The sequence below is a fragment of the Alosa pseudoharengus genome, unplaced genomic scaffold (assembly GCF_046254945.1).
Source record: "Alosa pseudoharengus isolate Yale_2024_CS ecotype anadromous, Long Island Sound unplaced genomic scaffold, YU_APseudo_1.1 YU_APseudo_1.1_scf_11, whole genome shotgun sequence".
Classification (NCBI taxonomy): Eukaryota; Metazoa; Chordata; class Actinopteri; order Clupeiformes; family Clupeidae; genus Alosa; species Alosa pseudoharengus.
The window spans coordinates 2,823,940-2,851,734 of NW_027468576.1; the positions used below are offsets into that span (position 1 = coordinate 2,823,940).

The 27,795-nt window shown below is 38.9% G+C and overlaps 1 protein-coding gene across 2 annotated transcripts in view; it reads left to right on the plus strand.

Moving 5' to 3' along the window:
* The window catches only part of tmc6b (transmembrane channel-like 6b), a 90,417-nt gene extending 64,806 nt beyond the window's left edge, over nt 1-25,611 (plus strand). For both annotated transcript variants that reach the window (XM_076277752.1, XM_076277753.1), the window contains exons 17-21: nt 9,144-9,277; nt 9,576-9,755; nt 10,007-10,085; nt 10,195-10,290; nt 22,487-25,611. In XM_076277752.1, coding sequence (XP_076133867.1) covers nt 9,144-9,277; nt 9,576-9,755; nt 10,007-10,085; nt 10,195-10,290; nt 22,487-22,504 — 507 coding nt within the window. In that variant the 3' untranslated portion in view covers nt 22,505-25,611. The remainder of the gene's footprint in view (nt 1-9,143; nt 9,278-9,575; nt 9,756-10,006; nt 10,086-10,194; nt 10,291-22,486) is intronic.
* The last annotated feature ends 2,184 nt before the right edge of the window (nt 25,612-27,795 follow it).

Consider the following 27,795-nt stretch of genomic DNA (forward strand, 5'->3'; position numbering starts at 1 on the left):
CATAATATATATTAACCTGAGAAATTTCAGACCATTCATTTTAAGCAAAGAACATTTCTGATACACTTTTTGGTTGGCCAGATGGTGGCACTATGTTAGGCATGAAAATTACACATGTGAATATCATCACAATAATGATATCCAAAATGTTTGTAAACTTTCAGATCAATCACTTAAGGCATTGTCCATTTCTGGCACATTTACTGCTTGACCAGGTGGTGGCGCTATGCCAGGCAGGCCCATTGGGTGTCTGGATATCATCATAATCATAATATCTATTAACCTGAAAAGTTTCAGACCATTTATTCAAAGCATAGAGCATTTCTGGCATATTTCCTGCTTGGCCAGAAGGTGGCGCTATGCTAGGCCTGTGAATTACGCACGTGAATATCATCACAATAATGATATCCAATATTTTATAAAGTTTCAGATCAATCACTTAAGGCATTGTCCATTTCTGGCACATTTCCTGCTTGGCCAGGTGGTGGCGCTATGCCAGGCAGGCCCATTGGGTGTCTGGATATCATCATAATCATGATATCTATTAACCTGAGAAGTTTCAGACCATTCATTCAATGCACTGTGATTTATGACACATTTCCTGTTTATGTGGTGAGATATTAAAATCATATCAAATATATTACAACATTCCAAAATCCATTCACAATTTAACATCAGCGACATCTTGGCATAATGTTTGCCAAATTTCAAATGAATCTGACAAACCGTCTTGGAGGAGTATGTTCAAATTGATCATGTGACATCAGTATAATTGTCATTCTTTCTGTTGCCAGTTGGTGGCGCTATGCCAAACATGCATTATGGGCATGTGAATATTATCATTAACATGGTCTTCAATGACCTGTGAAATTTAAAACATTTCAAGCCATGCATGGTGAATTATGACACATTTATTGTTTATGTGGAAGGGTATTAAAATTAATAATTTCGCCATTTCGTCAAATTACAACATATCAAAAAAAAACTTCACAATTTATAACCAGGAACATCTCGGCATCATGTATACCAACTTTGACATGAATCGGATCAACCGTCTAGGAGGAGTACGTTAAAATTGATCATGTCCACAACGCACAAAATCTCAATTACCTCACTTCCTGTGGGCGTGGCTAATGGCATGTTAATACAAAAGTTGTTTGTTTTTGGGAGTTACATACACCCACCAAATTTGGTGTGTGTATCTAAAACTATATGCCAACCACAAGTCACTGTGACGTAAGGGGGCGCTATGGAGTTCCTGGGCAACGCCCGGTGCCAAGCTTTTATCCCTGTCTATTCACTGTACCACTTGATGTGTGTGCTGAATTTCATGCGTTTTCGACTATGTTAACCACCTCAAAATATTTGCCAACCACGAGATCAGTCACCTAAGGAGGCGCTAGCGAGTCCCTGGGCCACGCCCGGGGTCAAGCTCTTGTACCTAACTGCGATGCATGACACCTGACGTGTGTGCCAAATTTCAAGAGGTTTCGACCATGTTAACCACCTCAAAAACAGGAAAGCAAAAAAGTGAAATAACAATAATAATAATAAATATAGCCGCAAGCGGCAATGGCGGGCCCGAGCACCTGCGGGCCGCAACCCGTGACATGTCGGAATCCAACAAAGCACCGACGTGGTGCGTTTGTGAAATGTACATATTTAATGCGTGTGCTAGTTGTTTTTGTATTTTATTTTCTGCCACAATTACTCGCTTGGCCAGGTGGGGGCGTAATGCAAGGCAGGCCCGGGTGTCATCATAATCATAATATATATTAACCTGAGAAATTTCAGACCATTCATTTTAAGCAAAGAACATTTCTGATACACTTTTTGGTTGGCCAGATGGTGGCGCTATGTTAGGCATGAAAATTACACATGTGAATATCATCACAATAATGATATCCAAAATGTTTGTAAACTTTCAGATCAATCACTTAAGGCATTGTCCATTTCTGGCACATTTACTGCTTGACCAGGTGGTGGCGCTATGCCAGGCAGGCCCATTGGGTGTCTGGATATCATCATAATCATAATATCTATTAACCTGAAAAGTTTCAGACCATTTATTCAAAGCGTAGAGCATTTCTGGCACATTTCCTGCTTGGCCAGAAGGTGGCGCTATGCTAGGCCTGTGAATTACGCACGTGAATATCATCACAATAATGATATCCAATATTTTATAAAGTTTCAGATCAATCACTTAAGGCATTGTCCATTTCTGGCACATTTCCTGCTTGGCCAGGTGGTGGCGCTATGCCAGGAAGGCCCATTGGGTGTCTGGATATCATCATAATCATGATATCTATTAACCTGAGAAGTTTCAGACCATTCATTCAATGCACTGTGATTTATGACACATTTCCTGTTTATGTGGTGAGATATTAAAATCATATCAAATATATTACAACATTCCAAAATCCATTCACAATTTAACATCAGCGACATCTTGGCATAATGTTTGCCAAATTTCAAATGAATCTGACAAACCATCTAGGAGGAGTATGTTCAAATTGATCATGTGACATCAGTATAATTGTCATTCTTTCTGTTGCCAGTTGGTGGCGCTATGCCAAACATGCATTATGGGCATGTGAATATTATCATTAACATGGTCTTCAATGACCTGTGAAATTTAAAACATTTCAAGCCATGCATGGTGAAATATGACACATTTATTGTTTATGTGGAAGGGTATTAAAATTAATAATTTCGCAATTTTGTCAAATTACAACATATCAAAAAAAGGCTTCACAATTTAGAATCAGGAACATCTCGGCATCATGTATACCGACTTTGACATGAATCGGATCAACCGTCTAGGAGGAGTACGTTAAAATTGATCATGTCCACAACGCACAAAATCTCAATTACCTCACTTCCTGTGGGCGTGGCTAATGGCATGTTAATACAAAAGTTGTTTGTTTTTGGGAGTTACATACACCCACCAAATTTGGTGTGTGTATCTAAAACTATATGCCAACCACAAGTCACTGTGACGAAAGGGGGCGCTATGGAGTTCCTGGGCAACGCCCGGTGCCAAGCTTTTATCCCTGTCTATTCACTGTACCACTTGATGTGTGTGCTAAATTTCATGCGTTTTCGACTATGTTAACCACCTCAAAATATTTGCCAACCACGAGAGCAGTCACCTAAGGAGGCGCTAGCGAGTCCCTGGGCCACGCCCGGGGTCAAGCTCTTGTACCTAACTGCGATGCATGACACCTGACGTGTGTGCCAAATTTCAAGAGGTTTCGACCATGTTAACCACCTCAAAAACAGGAAAGCAAAAAAGTGAAATAACAATAATAATAATAATAATAATAATAATCCTTACAAAAACAATAGGGCCTTGCGCCCTTCGGGTGCTCGGGCCCTAAATATAGCCGCAAGCGGCAATGGCGGGCCCGAGCACCTGCGGGCCGCAACCCGTGACATGTCGGAATCCAACAAAGCACCGACGTGGTGCGTTTGTGAAATGTACATATTTAATGCTTGTGCTAGTTGTTTTTGTATTTTATTTTCTGCCACATGTACTTGCTTGGCCAGGTGGGGGCGCAATGCAAGGCAGGCCCATTGGGTGTCATCATAATCATAATATATATTAACCTGAGACATTTCAGACCATTCATTTTAAGCAAAGAACATTTCTGATACACTTTTTGGTTGGCCAGATGATGGCACTATGTTAGGCATGAAAATTGCACATGTGAATATCATCACAATAATGATATCCAAAATGTTAATAAACTTTCAGATTAATCACTTAAGGCATTGTCCATTTCTGGCACATTTCCTGCTTGACCAAGTGGTGGCGCTATGCCAGGCAGGCCCATTGGGTGTCTGGATATCATCATAATCATAATATCTATTAACCTGAGAAGTTTCAGACCATTTATTCAAAGCATAGAGCATTTCTGGCACATTTCCTGCTTGGCCAGAAGGTGGCGCTATGCTAGGCCTGTAAATTATGCATGTGAATATCATCACAATAATGATATCCAATATTTTATAAAGTTTCAGATCAATCACTTAAGGCATTGTCCATTTCTGGCACATTTCCTGCTTGGCCAGGTGGTGGCGCTATGCCAGGCAGGCCCATTGGGTGTCTGGATATCATCATAATCATGATATCTATTAACCTGAGAAGTTTCAGACCATTCATTCAATGCACTGTGATTTATGACACATTTCCTGTTTATGTGGTGAGATATTAAAATCATATCAAATATATTACAACATTCAAAAATCAGTTCACAATTTAACATCAGCGACATCTTGGCATAATGTTTGCCAAATTTCAAATGAATCTGACAAACCGTCTAGGAGGAGTATGTTCAAATTGATCATGTGACATCAGTATAATTGTCATTCTTTCTGTTGCCAGTTGGTGGCGCTATGCCAAACATGCATTATGGGCATGTGAATATTATCATTAACATGGTCTTCAATGACCTGTGAAATTTAAAACATTTCAAGCCATGCATGGTGAATTATGACACATTTATTGTTTATGTGGAAGGGTATTAAAATTAATAATTTCGCCATTTCGTCAAATTACAACATATCAAAAAAAACCTTCACAATTTATAATCAGGAACATCTTGGCATCATGTATACCAACTTTGACATGAATCGGATCAACCGTCTAGGAGGAGTACGTTAAAATTGAGCATGTCCACAACGCACAAATTCTCAATTACCTCACTTCCTGTGGGCGTGGCTAATGGCATGTTAATACAAAAGTTGTTTGTTTTTGGGAGTTACATACACCCCCCAAATTTGGTGTGTGTATCTAAAACTATATGCCAACCACAAGTCACAGTGACATAAGGGGGCGCTAGCGAGTCTCTGGGCCATACCCGGGGCCAAGCTTTTTTACCTAGCTGCTTTGTGTAACACCTGATGTGTGTGTCAAATTTCAAGACTTTTCAACCATGTTAACCACCTCAAAATATATGCCAACCACGGGATCAGTCACCTAAGGGGGCGCTAGCGAGTCCCTGGACCACGCCCGGGGTCAAGCTCTTGTACCTAACTGCGTTGCGTGACACCTGACGTGTGTGCCAAATTTCAAGAATTTTCGACCATGTTAACCACCTCAAAAACAGGAAAGCAAAAAAGTGGAATAACAATAATAATAATAAATATAGCCGCAAGCGGCAATGGCGGGCCCGAGCACCTGCGGGCCGTAACCCATGACATGTCGGAATCCAACAAAGCACCGACGTGGTGCGTTTGTGAAATGTACATATTTAATGCGTGTGCTAGTTGTTTTTGTATTTTATTTTCTGCCACATTTACTCGCTTGGCCAGGTGGGGGCGTATGTTAGGCATCAAAATGAAACATGTGAATATCATCACAATAATGATATCCAAAATGTTTGTAAACTTTCAGATCAATCACTTAAGGCATTGTCCATTTTCTGGCATATTTCCTGCTTGACCAGGTGGTGGCGCTATGCCAGGCAGGCCCATTGGGTGTCTGGATATCATCATAATTATAATATTTATTAACATGAGAAGTTTCAGACCATTTATTCAAAGCATAGAGCATTTCTGGCACATTTCCTGCTTGGCCAGATGGTGGCGCTATGCTAGGCCTGTGAATTACGAATGTGAATATCATCACAATAATGATATCTGATATTTTATAAAGTTTCAGATCAATCACTTAAGGCATTGTCCATTTCTGGCACATTTCCTGCTTGGCCAGGTGGTGGCGCTATGCCAGGCAGGTCCATTGGGTGTCTGAATATCATCATAAACATGATATCTATTAACCTCAGAAGTTTCAGACCATTCATTCAATGAACTGTGATTTATGACACATTTCCTCTTTATGTGGTGAGATATTAAAATCATATCAAATATATAACATATCAAAAATCCCTTCACAATTTAACATCAGCGACATCTTGGCATAATGTTTGCCAAATTTCAAATGAATCTGACAAACCGTCTAGGAGGAGTATGTTCAAATTGATCATGTGAAATCAGCATAATTGCCATTCTTTCTGTTGCCAGTTGGTGGCGCTATGCCAAACATGCATTATAGGCATGTGAATATTATCATTAACATGGTCTTTAATGACCTGTGAAATTTAAAACATTTCAAGCCATGCATGGTTAATTATGACACATTTATTGTTTGTGTAGAACGGTATTAAAATTAACAATTTTGCAATTTTGTCAAATTACAACATATCAAAAAAAGGCTTCACAATTTAGAATCAGGAACATCTCGGCGTCATGTATACCAACTTTGACATGAATCGGATCAACCGTCTAGGAGGAGTATGTTAAAATTGATCATGTCCACAACGCACAAATTCTCAATTACCTCACTTCCTGTGGGCGTGGCTAATGCATTGTACATACGAAAGTTGTTCATCTTGGGGAGATACACACACTTACCAAATTTGGTGTTTGTAACTGAAAGTATATGCCCACCACGGGATCTGTCATCTAAGGGGGCGTAAGGGGGCGCCAGCGAGTCTATGCGCCATACCCGGGGCCAAGCTTTTTTACCTAGCTGCTTTGTGTGACACCTGATGTGTGTGCCAAATTTCAAGACTTTTCGATTATGTTAACCACCTCTAAATATTTGCCAACCACGGGATCAGTCACCTAAGGGGGCGCTAGCGAGTCCCTGGGCCACGCCCGGGGTCAAGCTCTTGTACCTAACTGCGATGCGTGACACCTGACGTGTGTGCCAAATTTCAAGCGTTTCCGACCATGTTAACCACCTCAAAAACAGGAAAGCAAAAAAGTAGAATAACAATAATGAAATATAGCCGCAAGCGGCGATGGCGGGCCCGAGCACCTGCGGGCCGCAACCCGTGACATGTCGGAATCCAACAAAGCACCGACGTGGTGCGTTTGTGAAATGTACATATTTAATGCGTGTGCTAGTTGTTTTTGTATTTTATTTTCTGCCACAATTACTCGCTTGGCCAGGTGGGGGCGTAATGCAAGGCAGGCCCATTGGGTGTCATCATAATCATAATATATATTAACCTGAGAAATTTCAGACCATTCATTTTAAGCAAAGAACATTTCTGATACACTTTTTGGTTGGCCAGATGGTGGCACTATGTTAGGCATGAAAATTACACATGTGAATATCATCACAATAATGATATCCAAAATGTTTGTAAACTTTCAGATCAATCACTTAAGGCATTGTCCATTTCTGGCACATTTACTGCTTGACCAGGTGGTGGCGCTATGCCAGGCAGGCCCATTGGGTGTCTGGATATCATCATAATCATAATATCTATTAACCTGAAAAGTTTCAGACCATTTATTCAAAGCATAGAGCATTTCTGGCACATTTCCTGCTTGGCCAGATGGTGGCGCTATGGCAGGCAGGCCCATTTGGTGTCTGGATATCATCATAATCATAATATCTATTAACCTGAGAAGTTTCAGACCATTCATTCAATGCACTGTGATTTATGACACATTTCCTGTTTATGTGGTGAGATATTAAAATCATATCAAATATATTACAACATTCAAAAATACCTTCACAATTTAACATCAGCGACATCTTGGCATAATGTTTGCCAAATTTCAAATGAATCTGGCAAACCGTCTAGGAGGAGTATGTTCAAATTGATCATGTGACATCAGTATAATTGTCATTCTTTCTGTTGCCAGTTGGTGGCGCTATGCCAAACATGCATTATGGGCATGTGAATATTATCATTAACATGGTCTTCAATGACCTGTGAAATGTAAAACATTTCAAGCCATGCATGGTGAATTATGACACATTTATTGTTTATGTGGAAGGGTATTAAAATTAATAATTTTGCCATTTCGTCAAATTACAACATATCGAAAAAAAACTTCACAATTTATAATCAGGAACATCTCGGCATCATGTATACCAACTTTGACATGAATCGGATCAACCGTCTAGGAGGAGTACGTTAAAATTGATCATGTCCACAACGCACAAAATCTCAATTACCTCACTTCCTGTGGGCGTGGCTAATGGCATGTTAATACAAAAGTTGTTTGTTTTTGGGAGTTACATACACCCACCAAATTTGGTGTGTGTATCTAAAACTATATGCCAACCACAAGTCACTGTGACATAAGGGGGCGCTATGGAGTTCCTGGGCAACGCCCGGTGCCAAGCTTTTATCCCTGTCTATTCACTGTACCATTTGATGTGTGTGCTAAATTTCATGCGTTTTCGATTATGTTAACCACCTCAAAATATTTGCCAACCACGGGATCAGTCACCTAAGGGGGCGCTAGCGAGTCCCTGGGCCACGCCCGGGGTCAAGCTCTTGTACCTAACTGCGATGCATGACACCTGACGTGTGTGCCAAATTTCAAGAGGTTTCGACCATGTTAACCACCTCAAAAACAGGAAAGCAAAAAAGTGGAATAACAATAATAATAATAATAATAATAATAATAATAATAATAATAATAATAATAATCCTTACAAAAACAATAGGGCCTTGCGCCCTTCGGTGCTCGGGCCCTAATAATAATCCTTACAAAAACAATAGGGCCTTGCGCCCTTCGGGTGCTCGGGCCCTAATAATAATCCTTACAAAAACAATAGGGCCTTGCGCCCTTCGGTGCTCGGGCCCTAAAAATAATAATAATAATAATAATAATAATAATAATAATCCTTACAAAAACAATAGGGCCTTGCGCCCTTCGGTGCTCGGGCCCTAATAATCCTTACAAAAACAATAGGGCCTTGCGCCCTTTGGTGCTCGGGCCCTAAATATTGCAAGCAGTTCAGAGTAATGCAGCTAGCTAAAGTTTACTTGATGGTGCACTAGCCCCGTCAAGTAAATGGGAAACCCAATAAGCAAAAAAATACACTGATAAGCAAAAAATGTATTATGACCACATAGACGTGAATAATGTTGAGGAACCTGTAACAATGGCATATGTCAAGTTCTATGTAAAAATGTTTTTTTTACTTTTCATTTATCATTTCAGGATACTGGAATTATGTTTCATGTGTCATGTCATTGACATGTGTATGTGAACCTGTGAAATGACTTGTTGAGCATGCTGTCAGTTTAACACTGGGTGGGTGGACAATTGTTATTGCACTGTTTTTCTAATGGTGTCTTTCCTGTTCATATTTATATTCTGTATAGACCAGTTTGATGATGAACTGCCAGGTTCCAAGAAAACCATGGCGTGCCAGTCAGATGACCACCATCTTCATTACCCTGCTATGTTTTCCCTCTTTTCTGGGTGCAGCTGTGTGTGTCACATGTACAATGTGGTCGTGAGTGGAAAAAGCCATATTATTACTCTTACTATGCATATTAAGTCCTAGTCCAAAGTGTTTTGAGAAAATTTGTGGCACATAATAAAACAATAAGGCACTTCAGTCCTCAATATAAATTGAACAAGTTTTGGATAGTTTGAATTTTCATTCATTTTTATATGTTAATGTAAAGTTAGGAAAGTGAGTTTATTTTTTAACATGCTAAATACATACCAAAACCGCCTACCTGGCGTATCATAACTAAATTGCTAAGCTGTTTTAACATGCACATTTAATCTCTTTCCCTCCTCTTTAGAATCAAACCATCCCAAAGCTGTGGACCATTCCGTGGCCTGCAGACCATGATTCAGTCTGGAAAACTCTGGGTTAAACAGCTAGAGAGTGCCAACTCTAACTTGGCCTGGCTCACTTGGGTGCACACTTACTTGGTGGAGAACCCGGTGATCTTCCTTTTTCTCACTGCCATGATCTTCTTGTGAGTGCTAATAAAAAGGGTACTGTGGAGTGGGTAAGACTGTTTTTAGTGGCAGGCTAGCACATACTGATGACTTCCGCTAGCCTAGCACCTGCGAACTCTGCAACTAGAAGGACTGGATGAAACGTGTTGAAAACGGTCTCCACTGATAAATATCACACTTGCTAACTTGGAAATGAGGTCCTATGTCCAAAATCCTGAACCACCCCTTTAACATATTTTTTACCTTAACAGTATTATCTATTTTCCAGCATTGTCATCTACTTCCACACGCAGGTGGTAGATGGACAGAGGAAGATAATCACTCTTCTTCAGGATCAAATTGAAAATGTGAGACCAAAGCCTAGCCATGTTTTTAAATAATTATTTAGTATATTTTTAGTATATCCTTTGCCCTTGATATATTCCTCATCATTCTTGTTATTTTTACTTTCTCTAGGAAGGGGAGGATAAAAAGTTTCTGATCACCAAACTGCAGGCAATCCATGAACAGAGTCGACCTTTGTCTTCCCAACGAATCAGAGGAACTAGTGAGGTAAAGGTATTTTCTTTTTATTTAAATTTGCTGTAGCACATCCCATTCACTTTAATTAATATTGGACAATATATGTTTGGTAAAGTCAATGATTAGTTCATTTTGAAATTTCAAAACTGTTAACCACATGATGCTCTGATGTCCTGGGTGTCTTCAACTTCAAATCTCTTAAAGGTGTTGGTGTAGTTGAAAAATGACAGTTTGGTATGTTAAATGCATATACAGGGAAGTAAAGTAATGTCATCGCCCCCTACCCCTACAGTGGTGTATGGGATATGCAGGTCCACTCAGTATACCCATTTAAAAAGCATCAAGATTTCCATATTTAAAATATCCAAGGATATGTATCAACAAACAGTTGTGCATTCATAAGTATATTTTTGGGCTTTTTGCCTTTATTTGGAAAAAAAAAAGAAAATTGACAGGAAGAGAGTGGGAGAGAGAGAGATGGGGTGGGATCAGGATATGACTGCAGGTCGGATTCGAACCTGGGTCATCGGTACTTGGTCCCCCACATGGTATGGGTGTTGTAGCCTGTTGCGCCACAGCACTCCTATTTGTGATAGAATTATGACATGAGGTATTAGATGTGACAGTCATTTCAATGCTGGATATGAAAAAAAAAAAAAAAAACTCTTGTCCAATAAGATGACACTGTACCACCTACCAATATCACAGTATACCCACTATAGCAAACTAGACTACACACAGTACATACATACATACATACCAGAGGAGGCTCCTTCATTGAGGAAAGGGAGGAACACCCTCCCTAAAACTTCAGAGAAAAATCAAAAATATAAAAAGTGAATTGCTAATCTGATAAATTACTGTTAATATTACTATTTGAACACTTGAACTAGAATGAACCATCGAACACTTAGAATGAAACATCGTTCCCCTAGTCAAAATGCCAACAGCACCCCCTATCGCAATTGAAAATTACTGCATGGCTTCCTCCTCAAACCCCTCATTGATATCCATTATAAATGCCTCAGACATACAGACATACGCGGAGTTTGTGTGTGGGGGGGGTGGGGGCAGGGGGAGCACTGCCCCCCCTGGTGAAAACGGGTAATTGCATTGTTTCAAAAATTAGTGAAATACGTCTGGCATGACCAGATATTTTAAAAATAATTTAAATAACACAAAACAACAATATAAGGAACGGGCTGCGGTTGATGATGGGAGCAGCCAGGTTTTCTTCTCTTGCGATCCTTCACGTTGAAAGCAACATTACGGTCAACCTGACGAGGCATGCAGGACGCAAAAAACGAAAATTACTATTGTACTAGTATGGACATCTTGCCATGCCAACGTTGCAATGAAGGTTGCCTAAATGCCATGTACATAAATGTCCTGTCAGCTTACTAATTGATTTTGCGTTGTGTGTAGATTTGGAATTTTTATTCCACTTTGTTTAAACTGCAAAGTGGCGAAGTCTGTTCACCTGTTTGGAACTGGCGTGGCCAATGTGACGCGTGTAGGCCTGGCTAGATACACCATGACCCTTTTTGTGCATCTAGGCCAGTGTTTCTCAAACTTTTTCAGACCAAGGACCACTTAACCAATAAAAAAAACCTCACGGACCACCTACTGTAGTTAAAAAAAAAGAAGAGTAGACATACTTCAGCAGTATATTATAATAGGCCTACTCACCTTGCTTATTGTGTCAAAGGATTCATATGATTTAAACTGGCGTAGCTTGCATAGGCATGTTGCTGTTTGAATTTACATACAAGTTTGTTCAATATTGCAAACAACTCATCTATATTATATTTGACCACGTCTGCTCGCGGACCACTTGGGATAGCTTGCGGACCACTAGTGGTCCCCGGACCACACTTTGAGAAACACTGATCTAGGCCTACTGATCGCTGTGGATTACTTTTTTTCGTGTCATTGGACAGCAAAATATGAATATTTTATTTTACACTTTATTTTAATGTGTCGCTGTTACAGTGTACCTATCTAATTAGGTACAGTGGTACAACCTGTGTAACAACATGTACTATCAGGTACTATCATTGTACTTGCATTATGTATTTGTGGGTACCTACATAATATAGTTGTTACATTGTAATACTGAGTGCTTTTACAAAACTTTGCCAATTTGCCTAAATTTTCATCAGAGGCAAAGAGTTGACCTGAGACCTGCTGGATGGGGTAAATCTGGTCATGATAGATTTGATATACAAACCATTCTTAGCTCCAGTCAAGGCCTCATTGTCTTCAGTGTACATGTAACAGCTGTGCTGCTACAACCTTGTTACTCTTTGATACAGTGGAATAAACCTATTAAGTGTACCAGTTAATTACTTACATGTACATATGACATATGTTATGTGTTCGATGTCATATAAAAAAAAGATGGTACGGCTAGTGTACTAAATGCTACATGGTATGACAAATACATAGCGCAACATTGCCAGTTAAAAATGCTACATAGTACATACTGCTGCTTTAAATGTGTCAGGGTAGGCGGTATACATACTCCATTGTTCACATTTGCCACCAACACCAATCAAGCACACCTTCCTTCCTCCGTTATTTTTATAACCACCAGTGCCACTGATACATACATACATACATACATACATACATACATACCAGTGGCGGCCGGTGGTTAAAAAAATAACGGAGGAAGGAATGTCCGCTTGATTGGTGTTAGTGGCAATATGTGAATAGATGTAGGCCACCTACCCCGACACATTTATAGCAGCAGTACTATGTAGCATTTTAACTGCCAATGTTGTGCAATAAGTCACTTTGGATAATAGTGCTAAATTAATAAATGTAAATGTAAATAAATGTAAATTTAGGTCTAGGAAGTCAGGGAAGATATGTAGGTCTAGTTATGAAATACTGTTTTCCAGATGTGCAAAATTATGAAAAGTCTGGAGGTTTTTCTCAATGTAATACATTTGCAGAAAAGTCTTTAACACTAAAAATAGACACTTGTTTTCTAAAACCATGTAACTATTTACCATTAAAAAATAGACCTTAAATGTGGTTATTTGTAACATGCTATTGTTTTTAAAGCCAAATCGCTATAATTTAAAGACAGGTTAAGCTAAGTGAGAATTTATACTCAAAAGGCAAATGTTACTGAAGACGTCATTACAGGAATGCATCATGGTCTGAAACATTCATTAACAATGTTACCATCCAAAGATACAGTTAGTAACAATAACATATTAACAACAAGAACATTATTTAACAATTGTTTAGTTAAGGCATAACTTGGATGATTATAGCAACGCATAACTATCCAAAAATGTTTTAGCCTATTAGACAAGTGCTATTTCAAGAAAAAGTCCTTGTATATGGGTCTAGAGGCATTTCTTAGTAAAAGTTGGGAACAGGACTCTTTATCATAATTAACATGTGCTGAATCCAACTAGCCCTGTTCCCAAGCAGAATTTTGAGTTTTTGACCATCTAATTAGCATAAACAAAATGGCTGCCAAAATGGCGATTTTGGGCACTTTCTTCGGACAGGCATCATTATATCATGTAAATAAATTAATATTGTTCACATCTGTGCATCTCAGAAATCTCCCGTGGGCAATAAATAAAAAGTAAAGGCTATGAAAAATATAAAAATGCAAAAAAAACTATTATTATGCTAATTAACCTTATTATCACCTTATTATACTCTTGACTATGTTTACGGTCTTCTTTGGCAAAGAGTGTGGCCTGACTTCATTGGTAAACATCTTCTTCGTGGTGGGGAGACACATGTTTGGAGTTTAAAATCATTGGAGTTCCTTTGAACTAATTACGAACAACCGTTAACTAACAAGCTAGCATCATATCCTTGATTCCAAATGGGAAAGATGGCCAGCAGTCACATGTTTCATTTGATTAGATTATCTTAGATTCAACTTCATTGTCATTGTGCAGAGTACTGAAAATATATAAGTGTATGTGCAGTATGAACAGTATAAATATCAGTAGAATATCGCTATGTGTAAGTGTAATAAAGTGTGTACATTTATAAATATAAATAGAATACTATTTCGGGTGCGTTGGGGCGTTGATGGAGGGGTGTGAGGAACCAGTGATGCGTTGAGCAGTTTTCACCATCCTCTGCCGTGCTTTCCAGTCAGAGGCAGAGCAGTTGCCACCATACTGTGACACAGTTGGTGAGGATGCTCTCAATGGTGCAGCGGTAGAGGTTTAGAAGTTCACCAGGATCTGAGGAGAGAGGTTGTGTTCTTTAGTCTCCTCAGGAAGAAGAGATGCTGGTGAGCCTTCTTGATCAAGGTAGAGGTGTTGAGGGTCCAAGAGAGGTCCACAGAGATGTGGACACCCAAAAACATGAACTGGTGACATGCTCCACTAGTGTTAATTTTGTCACCTATTTTTAATTTAGTCTTAGTCTCTTTCTTGTGACAAAATGTCCTTTTTAGTCTTTGTCATATTTAGTCATTCAAATATAATTTTTGTTAGTCAAGTTTTAGTCGACTAAAAGTCTCGTCATTTTAGTCTAGTTTTAGTCAAAAGAAAACTAAAGGTATCTTAGTCTTAGTCAGTTTTAGTCAAAACATTTTAGTCTTCTTTTTTTATAACAAATTATTTCTGATTACCATTCAAGTCAAATAGTGTTTCACACATCTCAATTTTCCAACAATATTGTGTGTCCACAGGGCTACTCGTCTGTTATAATTACTCATTCTGATTTTTTGTCAGTCAGTATGTTTACATGCACAGGTAAGTCAAGCTAGTTATAGCTCGGCTGGGATTTGACCATAGACAGTAAAAGATTTGACTGGACCACTGTCATGATATTCATAGACCAGTGTTTCTCAAAGTGTGGTCCGGTCCACAGGGTTGCAGCAACAGCACGTAGACTAGCCTACAGGAAAGCTGTTGAGCATAAACTCATTCGGAATATTTTGATAACGTAACAGCTAGATATTCTGTGTTCTCATTTTGTAGACAAAAATGAAGAGAGATTTTATCTTAGTTTTTATTTCATGCAAAACATTTTAGTCTCGTCTTTTTTCGTCAACAATAATGCATCTTAAGATAGTCTTAGTCAGTGTCTCAGGACATTAATGGCGTCTCGTCATCGTCTCGTCTTAGTCATGAAAAAAAAGGTTGTTGACGAACATATTTCCTCTCGTCTCGTCTGACGAAATTAACACTATGCTCCACCTCAGTCCTGTTGATGAGGATGGGGCTTTGTGTGCTAGCTTTTGACTTCCTGAAGTCCACAATGAGGTCTTTGGTCCTCTTGGTGTTGAGAGCCAGGTTGTTGTCGGTGCTCCACGATGTTAGGTGCTGGACCTCCTCCCTGCAGGCTGTCTCATTATTGTTGCTAATGAGAGCAATCACCGTAGTGTTGTCTGCAAACTTGACAATGGTGTTAGAGCCATAGTATGCAGTTGTAGGTGAAGAGGGAGTAAAGGAGGGCTCAGCACACGCCGGTGTTCAGGGTGAGGGTTGAGTGGGTGCGGTTATCTAATCTAACAGACTGCGGTCTGTTGGTTAGAAAGTCCAGAATCTAGTTTGAGGGAGGTATTGATGTCCAGTTCACTGAGTTTGGTGATCAGTTTGGAGGGGATAATGGTGTTGAATGCTGAACTGAAGTCAATGAACAGCATTCTCACATAGGTGTTGCTATTGTCAGGGAGGGACAGGGCAGAGTGAATTGCCGTAAAGATGGCATCCTCTGTGCTCCTGTTCTGGCAAATTCTCTTGAAGCACTCTATACTGCAAACAAAATCTACCTCTGGGTACAAATAAAGTAACTTGAACTTGAACTTGCACTAGTTATGAAGTTATTAATCTAGCTATTAATTCAAAGGACATTCAATCATTTTACTAACACAAAGGTTATGAAGAAATATGGGTAACACTTTATGGTAAAGGTACATGAATTATCATGAATTCATGCATGAATTAATTCATGATTTATGCATTACTTCCTTTATCCTTTATATCCTATTAATCATCAGGAATTGACATGAATTCATATACTCTCATTCATGATGACCTCACGTATGAACAACACATCAACTAAAGCATTAGGTGTGATGGGTATATCATTGTGATTTATGATTTCTTAAGCATGATCATCATGATTGCATTAATTTTAGGATAATTGCTCATTCATCATGTCTGTGGCCCCTCAATTAAAGTAGTATTACACTAATACACAGGATTAGATGTTAAAATCCCTTGTGCCAAAATCCAAAGTAAAAACACATTCAGAAGCCCCTGCTCAAGTTTAACTTTAAAAAGCACACTACCCACAAATCCGCCAACAAATGGTCACAAGCACAATACAAATGGCCTATCCAACAGCAGTAGCCTATATAGTATGCGGCATGTCATTGGGGTTATCAAGTGGGCACCCTCATTCACCGATGTTTCGTTAAGTTAGGCCCACGACACCTCATGAAGGCTTAACAGTGAAACCAGCGTCCTGGAGACACTCCCCTCCATGCTGCCACCATATTACCACATTGAAATATCCCACATTCTACATTCTGCTGCGCCTGGCCATCTAAACCCAGGCCTATGACCATTAATCTTCTCCCTCCTTGGCTGACTGGCCTCTCTTTCTGCCTCAGTGCTAGAACTTTCCTCAACAACAGGGATGCTGATGTCCTGCGAACTGTGGGTTTCTTCCTGTCGCTGAACTTCAACCGACTGACTTGATGCACTTCTTAAGAAATAGCTATCAATGCGGGGACCCTGTGTTCCATCTACCAAGCACTTATTTTTCCCTTGATGAATTTTCAGGCCCTTTAGACTTGTAACCTTCTGCCAACCACACACACACATCTGCAGCTTTTTCTCAGTTTTCTCTGAACTAGTGGCTTCCACAAACATGTTGATAATGACATGTGTTTAGAGAACTCCAAAGTTATGAGAATTTGAGCAGTGATGACCACATTTTTGGCAGAAAAATAAAGTCATGATCATGGTTAATACATCATAATCCATAATGATGTGCCCATCATACCTAATACTTTAGTAATGTGTTCATGTATGAGGTCACTAAATGGCAAACTATGGACTCAGTAAATTCCTGATGATTAATTAGATATTAATGAATGAAGTAATACATAAATCATGAATTACTTCATGTACCCTTACCGTAAAGTGTTACCGAAATGGGTAAAGGCCTGTGTAACTTAATCCGAGACTACATACATTACCAACCTAATTCGCTTCAATTATGTAAAATGTAATGTAAATCAGGTTTTATGGCCAAGTATACTTGGGTATACAAGGAATTTGTCTCTGCATGTATCCCATCCGTGAATTAGTGAACACACAGGTCACACATTGAAGCACACATTAACCTGGAGCAGTGAGCTGCCTTGCTACAGTGATGCCCGGGGAGCAGTGAGGGGTTAGGTGCCTTGCTCAAGGGCACTTCAGCCGTGGATGTGGGCATGGGAGACTAGTGCTCAACCTTTCCACCACCCACATATGTCCTACTGGTCGGGGATCAAACCGGCAACCCTTTGGTTTCAAGCCCGAAGACCTAACCAGTAGGCCACAATTTTAAACTTTACATTTCATCACTACACATCTTTCTTGACCCTCAAAAAACATAAGTCTCATTCGTCAAATACTGTGTGCCTGCTCAGTTATAACATTTTAACAATTACATTTTTCAAAGGTTTTTTCAGGTAATTAACATAGGCATAATACTAGATTTTTTTTCTTTTTTTTTTCACAGCCTGTATCCTTGATCTATTGGCCAAGGGAGATTTCTGTAAACAATATGAATTAATTTACATGGTATAATGACATCCGCCCAATGAAAGTGCCCAAAATCGCCATTTTGGCAACCATTTTGTTTATGCCAATTAGATGGTCATAAACTCAAAATTCAGCTTGGGAACAGGGCTAGTTGGATTCAGCACACCTTAATTATGTTAAAAAGTCCTGTTCCCAACTTTTACTAAAAAATGCCTCTAGGAAGCACATATCTCAAAAATATCACCTGTCTATATCACCAAATGAACTGTCCACGTTTGTGACAGGACAGCAGCAGGCTATAGCTGATTGTTTTCTGTGCTAACGTTACCAGTTAGCCATTTGTCATACTATGTAGCATTCAGAAGCCTAAACTAGCCTTACCATTTCTTTTTGGAATAGGAATTTTTGGAACTGGTCTTCCTGCTTTGATCCTAACCTTCGCACTGTATTTGAATGTATAAAAGATGGATATTGTCCTCTGATTCCATTGTACTGTTTATTTCACAAGCAAAAAACAAGCTTTCCGTTCAACACAAGATTCTTAGCTGTATGACTGCACATAACGTTCTTGCGCCGTTGCCGCTAAAAACAGCACCCCCTATCGCAATTGAAAATTACTGTACAGAGGAGCTTCCTCCCTTGGCCATTGAAAACGACGTGATTCACGAGCCGCTGGGGTCAGAGCCGTTTATAATGGACTTCAATGAGGGGCTTGAGGAGGAAGCTCCTCCATACAGTAATTTTCAATTGAGATAGGGGGTGCTGTTGGCATTTTGACCTAGGGGAACGATTTTGTTCATTCAAAGTGTTAAAAATAGTAATATTAACAGTAATTTATCAGATTAGTAATTCACTTTATATATTTTTTATTTTTCTCTGAAATTTTAGGGAGGGTGTTCCTCCCTTTCCTCAATGAAGGAGCCTCCTCTGATACATACATACATACATACATACATACATACAACACACTTGCAGTGTCACACACAGAGATACACATATTCATTCAACCTTTATTTATTTCTCAGAAAATCATTGAGGGTAGCCCTCATTTTCAGTCATGCTGAGACTCATAATAAAATGGTACATAAAAAAATGGTGCACAATGGTTGTAGTGAAATGTACAAAAAAAGTTCAAACAAATTGATGTAGGCAGGATTACATGTATACATGTAAACATAATGTACTAAAAATTGTCATTTGTTGAATTTGCAGCATTAGGAGGTCATATAAATTAAATCAAAAGTTATTTCAATCAAAAACATCTTAACATGCCAAGTTACATGTTAGGACCCCTTCATTTATATCACCTTCACAATTCTTGCATCCACTGAACTTGTGAGTTCTTGGAGAGTTTCTTCTTTACAGTAATGTCTTTGCAGGATGTCAGAATAGCCTCCCAGAGCTGCTGCTTGGATGTGAACTACTTCCCACCCTCATTGATCTTTTGCTTGATGATGCTCCAAAGGTTCTCAATAGGGTTGAGGTCAGGGGAAGATGGTGGCAACACCATGAGTCTCTCTCCTTTTATGCCCATAGCAGCCAATGACCCAGAGGTATTCTTTGCAGCATGAGGTGGTGCATTGTCATGCATAAAGATGATTTTGCTACGGAAGGCACGGTTCTTCTTTTTGTACCACGGAAGAAAGTTGTCAGTCAGAAACTCTACACACATGATATTGTTTTCTTCAGCAGAGTCTACGCCACCCAGATCTGCCACAATTTCATGTATTAATACTTGCATTGATTTAATTTAGATTTTTAAATAATAAAAATACAAAAAGAAGCGTATTATAAAAATTCTTATATTTTGACGTGTATCACCACTGCAAGCTGGCAGCTCGACTTGCCTTTCATGTGTGTGTAGAGCAGACTGTCCTGAATCTGCCAATATCATTTCCATGGTGGAGGAATACTCGGGCTGAGCAAATGTGAAAATGTGGTGTGTGCCTTACGAAAATAAATGCCATTTTTTATTTAGCCCTATGAGCCCTACTCTATCTTTGGCCATTCTTACTACCTTTAGTTATAAGCATTTATCCTTGTCATTGTAAGTGCCATTTACACATGCTATATTTTGTCAGCACAGCCGGTGCATATTTTGTGGCTATCCAGATCTGCCACCATATATTAATACTTGCATTGATTTGATTTTGATTTTTAAATGATACAAAGACAAAAAGCGTATTTCTTACATTTTGAAATGTATCTCACCACAGCAAGCTGCCAGCTGGACATGAATCTGGCAATATAAGACCCATGTTGGAGGGGGGACATATGTGGTGTGCGCCTTACAGAAATAAATGCCATTTTTTTTATTTAGTGATAAAAAAATGACCTTTCTGCTCTCCATATCTGTGACACGAACTAATCTGACCTGACTTGACCCGAGTTTGCGTGTTAGCGTGTGTGCACTCATGATGATTCTTTACAACAACTTTTTACTGCATTGCCATGAACAAAGTAAAGGCAAAAAGGTGTTTCTTTGTCGAACAAATTGGGATGCAATGGGAGCCTTGGAATTGGATGCTATGCAGGAATTTGCTAACCTGACTCCGCCAGATGGATGCTTCGCATTTGCTCTGCATGTCCATCTGGGAACTTTCCGTTGGAGAACTTTTGGGAAGGGGCGAAAATACTGATTAGCTGATTGGATAAACCATCTGTCCATCACCACCTATGTTGGTTATCGACGGGCCAAATCAACCAATCAGATGAACGAAGTGTTCTTCTAATGCCTTCGTTTAACATACAATTAAGTTAGGTAAGGTAACTAACATTAATGTTTTTAAACTTACCATTTGTATGTGACATGTACCTCATTAACGACAATCCCCACCAAGTTTTCACGGTAGGCCCTACACTTCTGAAGAAAGTATATTCCTCCATTATGGACTGTAATCGGCCGTGGAGGATGTCTGTCGTTCATTCCTCCCAGCTGCATGGCTGAGACTCACATGCTTCCCCAGGAATACTTTCTAATTCGGATAAAACTTGCGTGATAGCTATGCTCATCTGTGGATGCAGTCATGTTGTTTGTTGCGTCACACCTAAACCCGCTCCAAAACCAACACTGATTGGCCGTTCGTTTGGCGAACTGCTCCAAATTTTCTCTATCAGTAAGATGCCAGACTGATCTGCGAGTGGAAAACTGAAGCTTGCGAGATCAGGATGATCTCACGAGGCTAGGAATTTGCTAGGATCTCAAAACCGGATTATGAACATGCTTTGCCATAGAGAAACACATGATAGCATTGGGTTATGAAAATGCTTTGCCACCACAACACAAAAACGTGGGGTAAGTCGAGCTATATGAAGTTATTATTTTGCTGTCACATGTCTGTTTTATATCCCAAAAGGATGTACTTGGTATCAAATGATAGCTCTGTGTCTCCTCTTTCATCTGACATGCATGGCATATCTATCCGATCCCAGGTTTGTGAGTAATTCAAACGAGAGTAATGCGTGTGCAGGTGAACACAGAGAAGTATAGACTGTAAATTTGCAATTTGATTTAATTTCATGATTTTTTTTTAATTTTCATACTTGATTGTACAGACAAGTGCGTAGTCTCGTTGGAAAGCCCCACTTCTGCTCTGTCACGCAATCATCCTTATTAAGTAGTTTTTCTTTGATTGAGCTCACCTGGCAAACTAGTTATCACAGGTGTCTGAGATTGATTTCAATGATCCAAAGAGCCCTGAGACACAATACCATCCAAGAGTTTAATTAAAAAAACAAAAAAATAAATGTTTATGACACTTAAATCCAATTTGCATAATAATTTGGAACATGGTGTATGGTAATGATGATATCCACATTGCCAAAGTACATGTCTGGTGTAGTGTCACCATCTGGCAACAGAAAGAATGGCTATTACACTAGTGACACATGATCAATTTTGATGCACTTCTCCTTGATGGTTCATCAGAATGATTCCAAAATTAGAGGGCATGATGTCAAGATGTTTCTGATGTTGAATTGTGAAGGGATTGTTGAGGGATTGTTGATTGTCCAAATGGTGATGCAATGAATTTAAATATAATTGCTTTACGGCAATTGTGTATGAAATTGTGTCATTACCTTGTCAGTCAACACTTTTTGCCAGTGTGTAAACAAATTCACATACGTGTCCAGTGGCAAGGGTGTTAACCATAAGTACTATTTACGGCAGTTGTGTGAAATACTAATAGGCCTACTCTGCAACTGCGGGGGAACCCAGTAGCAAAACAAACCTTGAAACTGCATTGGAGTTTTAACGAAAGTAAAGAAATGAAATTAAATAAAGGAATTGCTATTTTTTTGTGAATGAATTTTTTACTGACAGGTTATGAGTTTTTTACTGACCGGTTACACCAGGGGTGAAAGTAGGCCGGTACAGTCAGGCACCACCATAAGATTCAGTGTTGGTACGCAGTACCGGAAAGAGTCTTTCTCACGCTAACTTTTCATCTATGCTTATTGTTTTTCAGGACTCCAGTTATTATTGAGCTTTAATGATAATAAATGCAAGCAGCATGTTACATCCAGACGTCCATATTGAATCAAACAGCACATCGCTGAGACTAATACAGCCAACTGGACAGCAATGGTGGTAAACCGTATTCTTCATGGGCATTTATTGTTACACCTCCGTATAAGTGTGCAAGGAGAGTACAAATCTTGCTACATCAAATAAATATTTGCTACTAAGTGCTAATGGTAGGAGTTTTATGTTGATGTTATAGCAGTTTTGTCTGAATAGGTGTGTGTGTGTGTGTGTACAGTACTGTTGAAAGAGTTTATGTAGTTTATATAGTGTGAAATTGAGAAACTGTAAGAGACAGGGAAATTTATGTCAATTTATGTGAATTTCAGATTAAAAAAATATATATATACTAACAATTACTAACAATGCAGTTTGAGAATTAATGGCAAAGGAAATTATGTTTGAGTTCATGTCTTTCATAAGTCTTTTATTTTACACACTTTTCGAAAATCATCTTTTGGTGATCTCACAATTAAAACAATGAGGAAAAATCCAACCTTGAGGGGAAAGAAATGTATTCTGAGAAACAAAAATACCTCATAACAGGGAGGCTACACCAGTCCCCTAACTGAAATGTTCCATTCGCGTTGCGTCTGCTGCAACAATTAGCTTCCATTATGATCAGAGGAACTGGCTACACCAGATGTGATAGTGGTGCGTACGTTCGAAAAAATAGACCAGTCTTCTGAAACAATTTTTACACGCCGTGAACAGAGCGTTTCAGTGTTGTGCCCGGCAGTGTTGTGCCTAAATGCGTTCATTGAACGAGTTCATATTTTGGGTGAACGTGAACTGAACGTACTGTATTACTGCCTGATAAACAATACTGTGAACTCGTTCATTCTGGTGTCTGTGAACTGTACGCTCTCTCAGTTTAACTTCGTTCAATAGGGTGCCAGATTTCTACAGAGCCTTCCAGGCGAATACCCGGCTATAACACACCGTAAACAGGCCTTAATATGTAGCAGAAAAAACTCCTGATCTGGCAAGGCCAGCCATCAGTGTCGCACCGCTGCATGCATCATCAAAATAAAAGCAGCGTGTAGACCAGCATTTCTCAAACTATATGCCGCGGTCCTTTTTCCCATAGGAAAAAGAATGAGACAATTTGGGACAACATAGGCCAAGTTATGGACAGGCAGCTTAAATCAGATCCATGGGGCAGTGGGGAGTTACTTTCAGTTTTCGTTTTGATGCCCCATGGGTCTGCTTTAAGCTGCCTGTCCATAACTTGGCCTACGTTGTCCCAAATTGTATCATTCTTTTTTCGATGAGCTGCATGTGGTGAGCTTATACAACAAGGCTATGGGTCAATTTACACTGAACTTACACTTCAAGGCTATTGACAGCATATTCTGATTTACAGGATAACAAAAGTAGATATACATAAATCCCTCTGTAATTTTCCCCCCATCTGAACACAATGAAAACATAATTTTGAACCTGGCTGTATCCAATGCTCAGTTTTTTCGTGTTTTAAAATGTATGCAAATTAGCGCATATTTAAAAAAAATATGCCTAATTTGCGTATGTAAACATTCAATTACAGAAAACTTTTGAGTTTTGGAACACTTTTCCATTTACATCGGGATTTTGAAAATATTCAGTGTCAGAGTCAATAAAATGAGCCCTGCATGAGTAGCGAAATTGACAAGCAGCTGTAAGTAAGCATGCTATGACATCCAAACAGTATTCTAACGTTAGCTTTGAGATACTGCTTGATTGCATAACTTAAATTAGTTTAGTCTTCTCAATGTACTATGTTGTGATAAGACCTTAGCAGTTAACTTTAATGCAGCAGTTTTGAACAAATTTGCGCAGCATTGTAACGATGCTAAGCGGATTTAGTAGCAATTTAGCATCTTCTATGCAATGCTTCTATGTGGCAACAATCCTTCAACAATCATTAATGTTTTGTTAAATGCACATGCAGAGGAGGGGCAGCGGGCTCGTTACGAGAGAGAGCGGGCGGGGCAAGGAAAGGCTGCGTGCGTAAAAAGCGCAGCTCAATGAAAGGATTTTTATCTTATCTTTTAATTTAAATAGTACAACATAGAAGATGAATGTGTAACGGGCGGTTTTGATTTCATGGCGCTCCGCCACAGATTAGTCAACGTATGGGAAACACTGCTAATAGCACTGAGGTCACCTTTTGAAGATTTTTGGTAGAGTTGGTGATCCCAAGATGATACTTTTTTCTGTAACTCTCCAACAGCGGTTCTCATGGAATTTGTTTGCCTCTCTTACCATCCTCCTCACTGCGTGGGGGCAAAATAAACATGGGTCTTTGTCCAAGCAAGTTTTGTCATATTTCCAGTTTATTAGAACCTTTTAATTATTGTTCTACGTATAAATATGGGCATTTTCAACCAAGTACCTAGTTTTTATAGGCTTTCCCTAACTAACAAATGTCAACACATTTTCCTTTTATTTACATTTAGTGTACTCTCTTGTCTTTCCCAAGTTGGAAAATGACTAGGGGATTTAACCTCCTGTGCCACTTTATTTTCATACCTTAGTGAAAAAGAAAGTAATGAACCACAGCTAAAGGTTCACAGACACTCTGATTAACTTAAAGAAGTAGAATATAAATGAAAAAAATGCTCCTGTTTAAATTTGTATGCTAGGCATGCCAATAATAGTGGTTAATATGTTTTTGCTAAAAATATGTATTTCTTTATGAGATATAAATTTTTTCTCAAAATACATTTGCTTCCCTTCAAGATTTCCTCATTATTTTAATTGTGCAATTACAATAAACTACCAAAAGATAATTTTTTTATATCTGTTTTTAGTCAACTTTACCAGGGGTGACAATAATTCTAGAGGGCACTGTGATATATGAAATGACTTATACTGTGTTCTTGCATTGATTGATATTTAGAGCTTTTTTTAGTATTATTTTTATACATATATTTCCCCTCTTATTTTCTCACTTTTTTTATTTTTATTTGGCTTTTATATCATATACCCTTTTATTGTTCTTGTTTGGTATTTGGTTGTATGTTTGTTCACGCATTGCTGTAATTTTCCTGTAATAAACAATGGTTGATTATTATTTTGATCATAGTTAAGTCTACCTTGCCTTTTCTAGGAACTCCAGTTTCAAGAAAACAAGAAAAGGTCTAATACAAGAAAAAGTCTAATATGAAATTAATTAAATATGCAAACATGCAAATGTAGTGTGTGTTACAAAAACAGGATATTTGATAAGTGAGTAGGAATAAATCGTTTCACTTTAAAAGATCCCTTATGAGAATAATATGCGAAATGAACACAAAATGTATTAACACTTGAAGTTTACATGTGTAATGTGTTTACTTTACTGTCAGAATTCTATTCATAAATATGGTTCAGAATTTTTTCCCATTTTCAATAGTAGGAGTTACTAAAAATAGATAAGTGCACAATGCATCATTGGATTGACCAGACAAGAAAGGTAGGCTGTTTCTCAAACTTGAGGATCCTCATGGATTCTTGCTTGGGAAAACGGAGCAGTGCCGAGTCAGATCCTTCAAAGATGAGGCAAGGCTTCTTAACATTCAGAAAACACACAATAGTACAGACTAGCGAGTGTGCAGGAAGCTGCAGGTGTGCGTTATTGAAAATCATGCCTTCTCCTTGCTCCTTTTTGAAAAACAATGAATACTTGATTTGTTCGCTAAAATAAACCACAGAGCAGCAACCATTAACAAGATCATAAAGAGCAAGGTGTACTAACTGGCTCACAATCATTCTCATTGGAAGAGGTTTAAATACCCTTCCTAAGTGCCTTTGTGGTAAAAATGAAGTATTAATTCACGGACGAAATGTCCTTTTTAGTCTGTCATTTAGTCATTCAAATATAATTTTTGTTAGTCAAGTTTTAGTCGACTAAAAGTCTTTAGTCTAGTTTTAGTCAAAAGAGAACTCAAGGTATCTTAGTCAAGTTTTAGTCAAAACATTTTAGTCTTAATTATTACAAATATAACAAATTATATTAAACTAGAAATGTAATGCCAGAGTAATTACAATAGTGGATGGAAAGCTGCTGGCTTAATGTTGGTGGGGAGATTCCTGGAAAAAAAACATTGAATCACTTAATCTTTGAGTTCATAAAAACCCTCATACCAAAAAACCTTGTGTGTCAAGGCGTTTTTGAGATATAACACTCAAGGTGTTTTTGACTTTGACCTTTGACCTCCAACATCAATTCACTTCATCTTTGAGTCCATACTCCTAGTGGGCAGCCGTAGCCTACTGGTTAGCGCTTCGGACTTGTAACCGGAGGGTTGCCGGTCGAACCCCGACCAGTAGGCATGGCTGAAGTGCCCTTGAGCAGGCACCTAACCCCTGGTTACATGCTGCTATTCCGACATGCCGCTACTTAGACATTGGCGTCTAATTGTCGAAGTTGCGGCATTAACATTAATTTTCAGGCGTCCCACTACTGCAACATTTTTTTTTTCATTGTCGGAGTAGCGGCACTTGACCTTTTTTCAAACGTCCTGCCATTCCAACACGAGGTCATTAACAGTGCCATAGCCAGGATTTTTCAAAGGAGTGGACTTTTGCGAAGTAGGCCTAGGGTGGGCCTTTATTTTTTTTATTGGGCAGTATGGGCAGTTTTATATGGGCAGTATAGCCTAGGCCTACAGTAATCGTCCCAACTTTAAACAACACACGATTTCATCACAGCTCAGACGATTCATGGCAAAAAAACAATAAAAGACTACATTGATAAATAGCAGGGGCATCGACAGGATTTGATTCTATAATAGCCTAGAACTTTAACCAATAACTTTAACCGAATGAAACCGAAAGGTTAGTCGCGTCTTTAAGAGTGCGCCTCACACACACCAGCTCCGTTGAACGTTGTATTTTTCGTGTTTAAGAGCTAAAACAAGTTGATTAGAGAGTCACATTTGAAATGTCGGGTAGTCTAAATTATAGCCTATAGCGCGTGCATCTCAGAGGAAGAGATTTTGGAGAGAGAGAGAAGATGATTATTTGTGTCTGGTGGTAATTAGACTTGAGTATAGATACCTACGAATTGTTTTGAATAAAAAAAGATAAGACAACAAATGAAATGTGACCCTGCAAGGCGAAACCAGTCGTTTTGGTAAAATTTACAAAATGAGGTTATTGTACTCACACGAACGGCCATACACTAAACTTTCCAATAATTTTCATATCGAGGGTATTGCAAATAGTATTGGGTATTGGATAGTCGCCGACCCTCATTAGATGTGGATATTTGGAGGTTAGGATAGC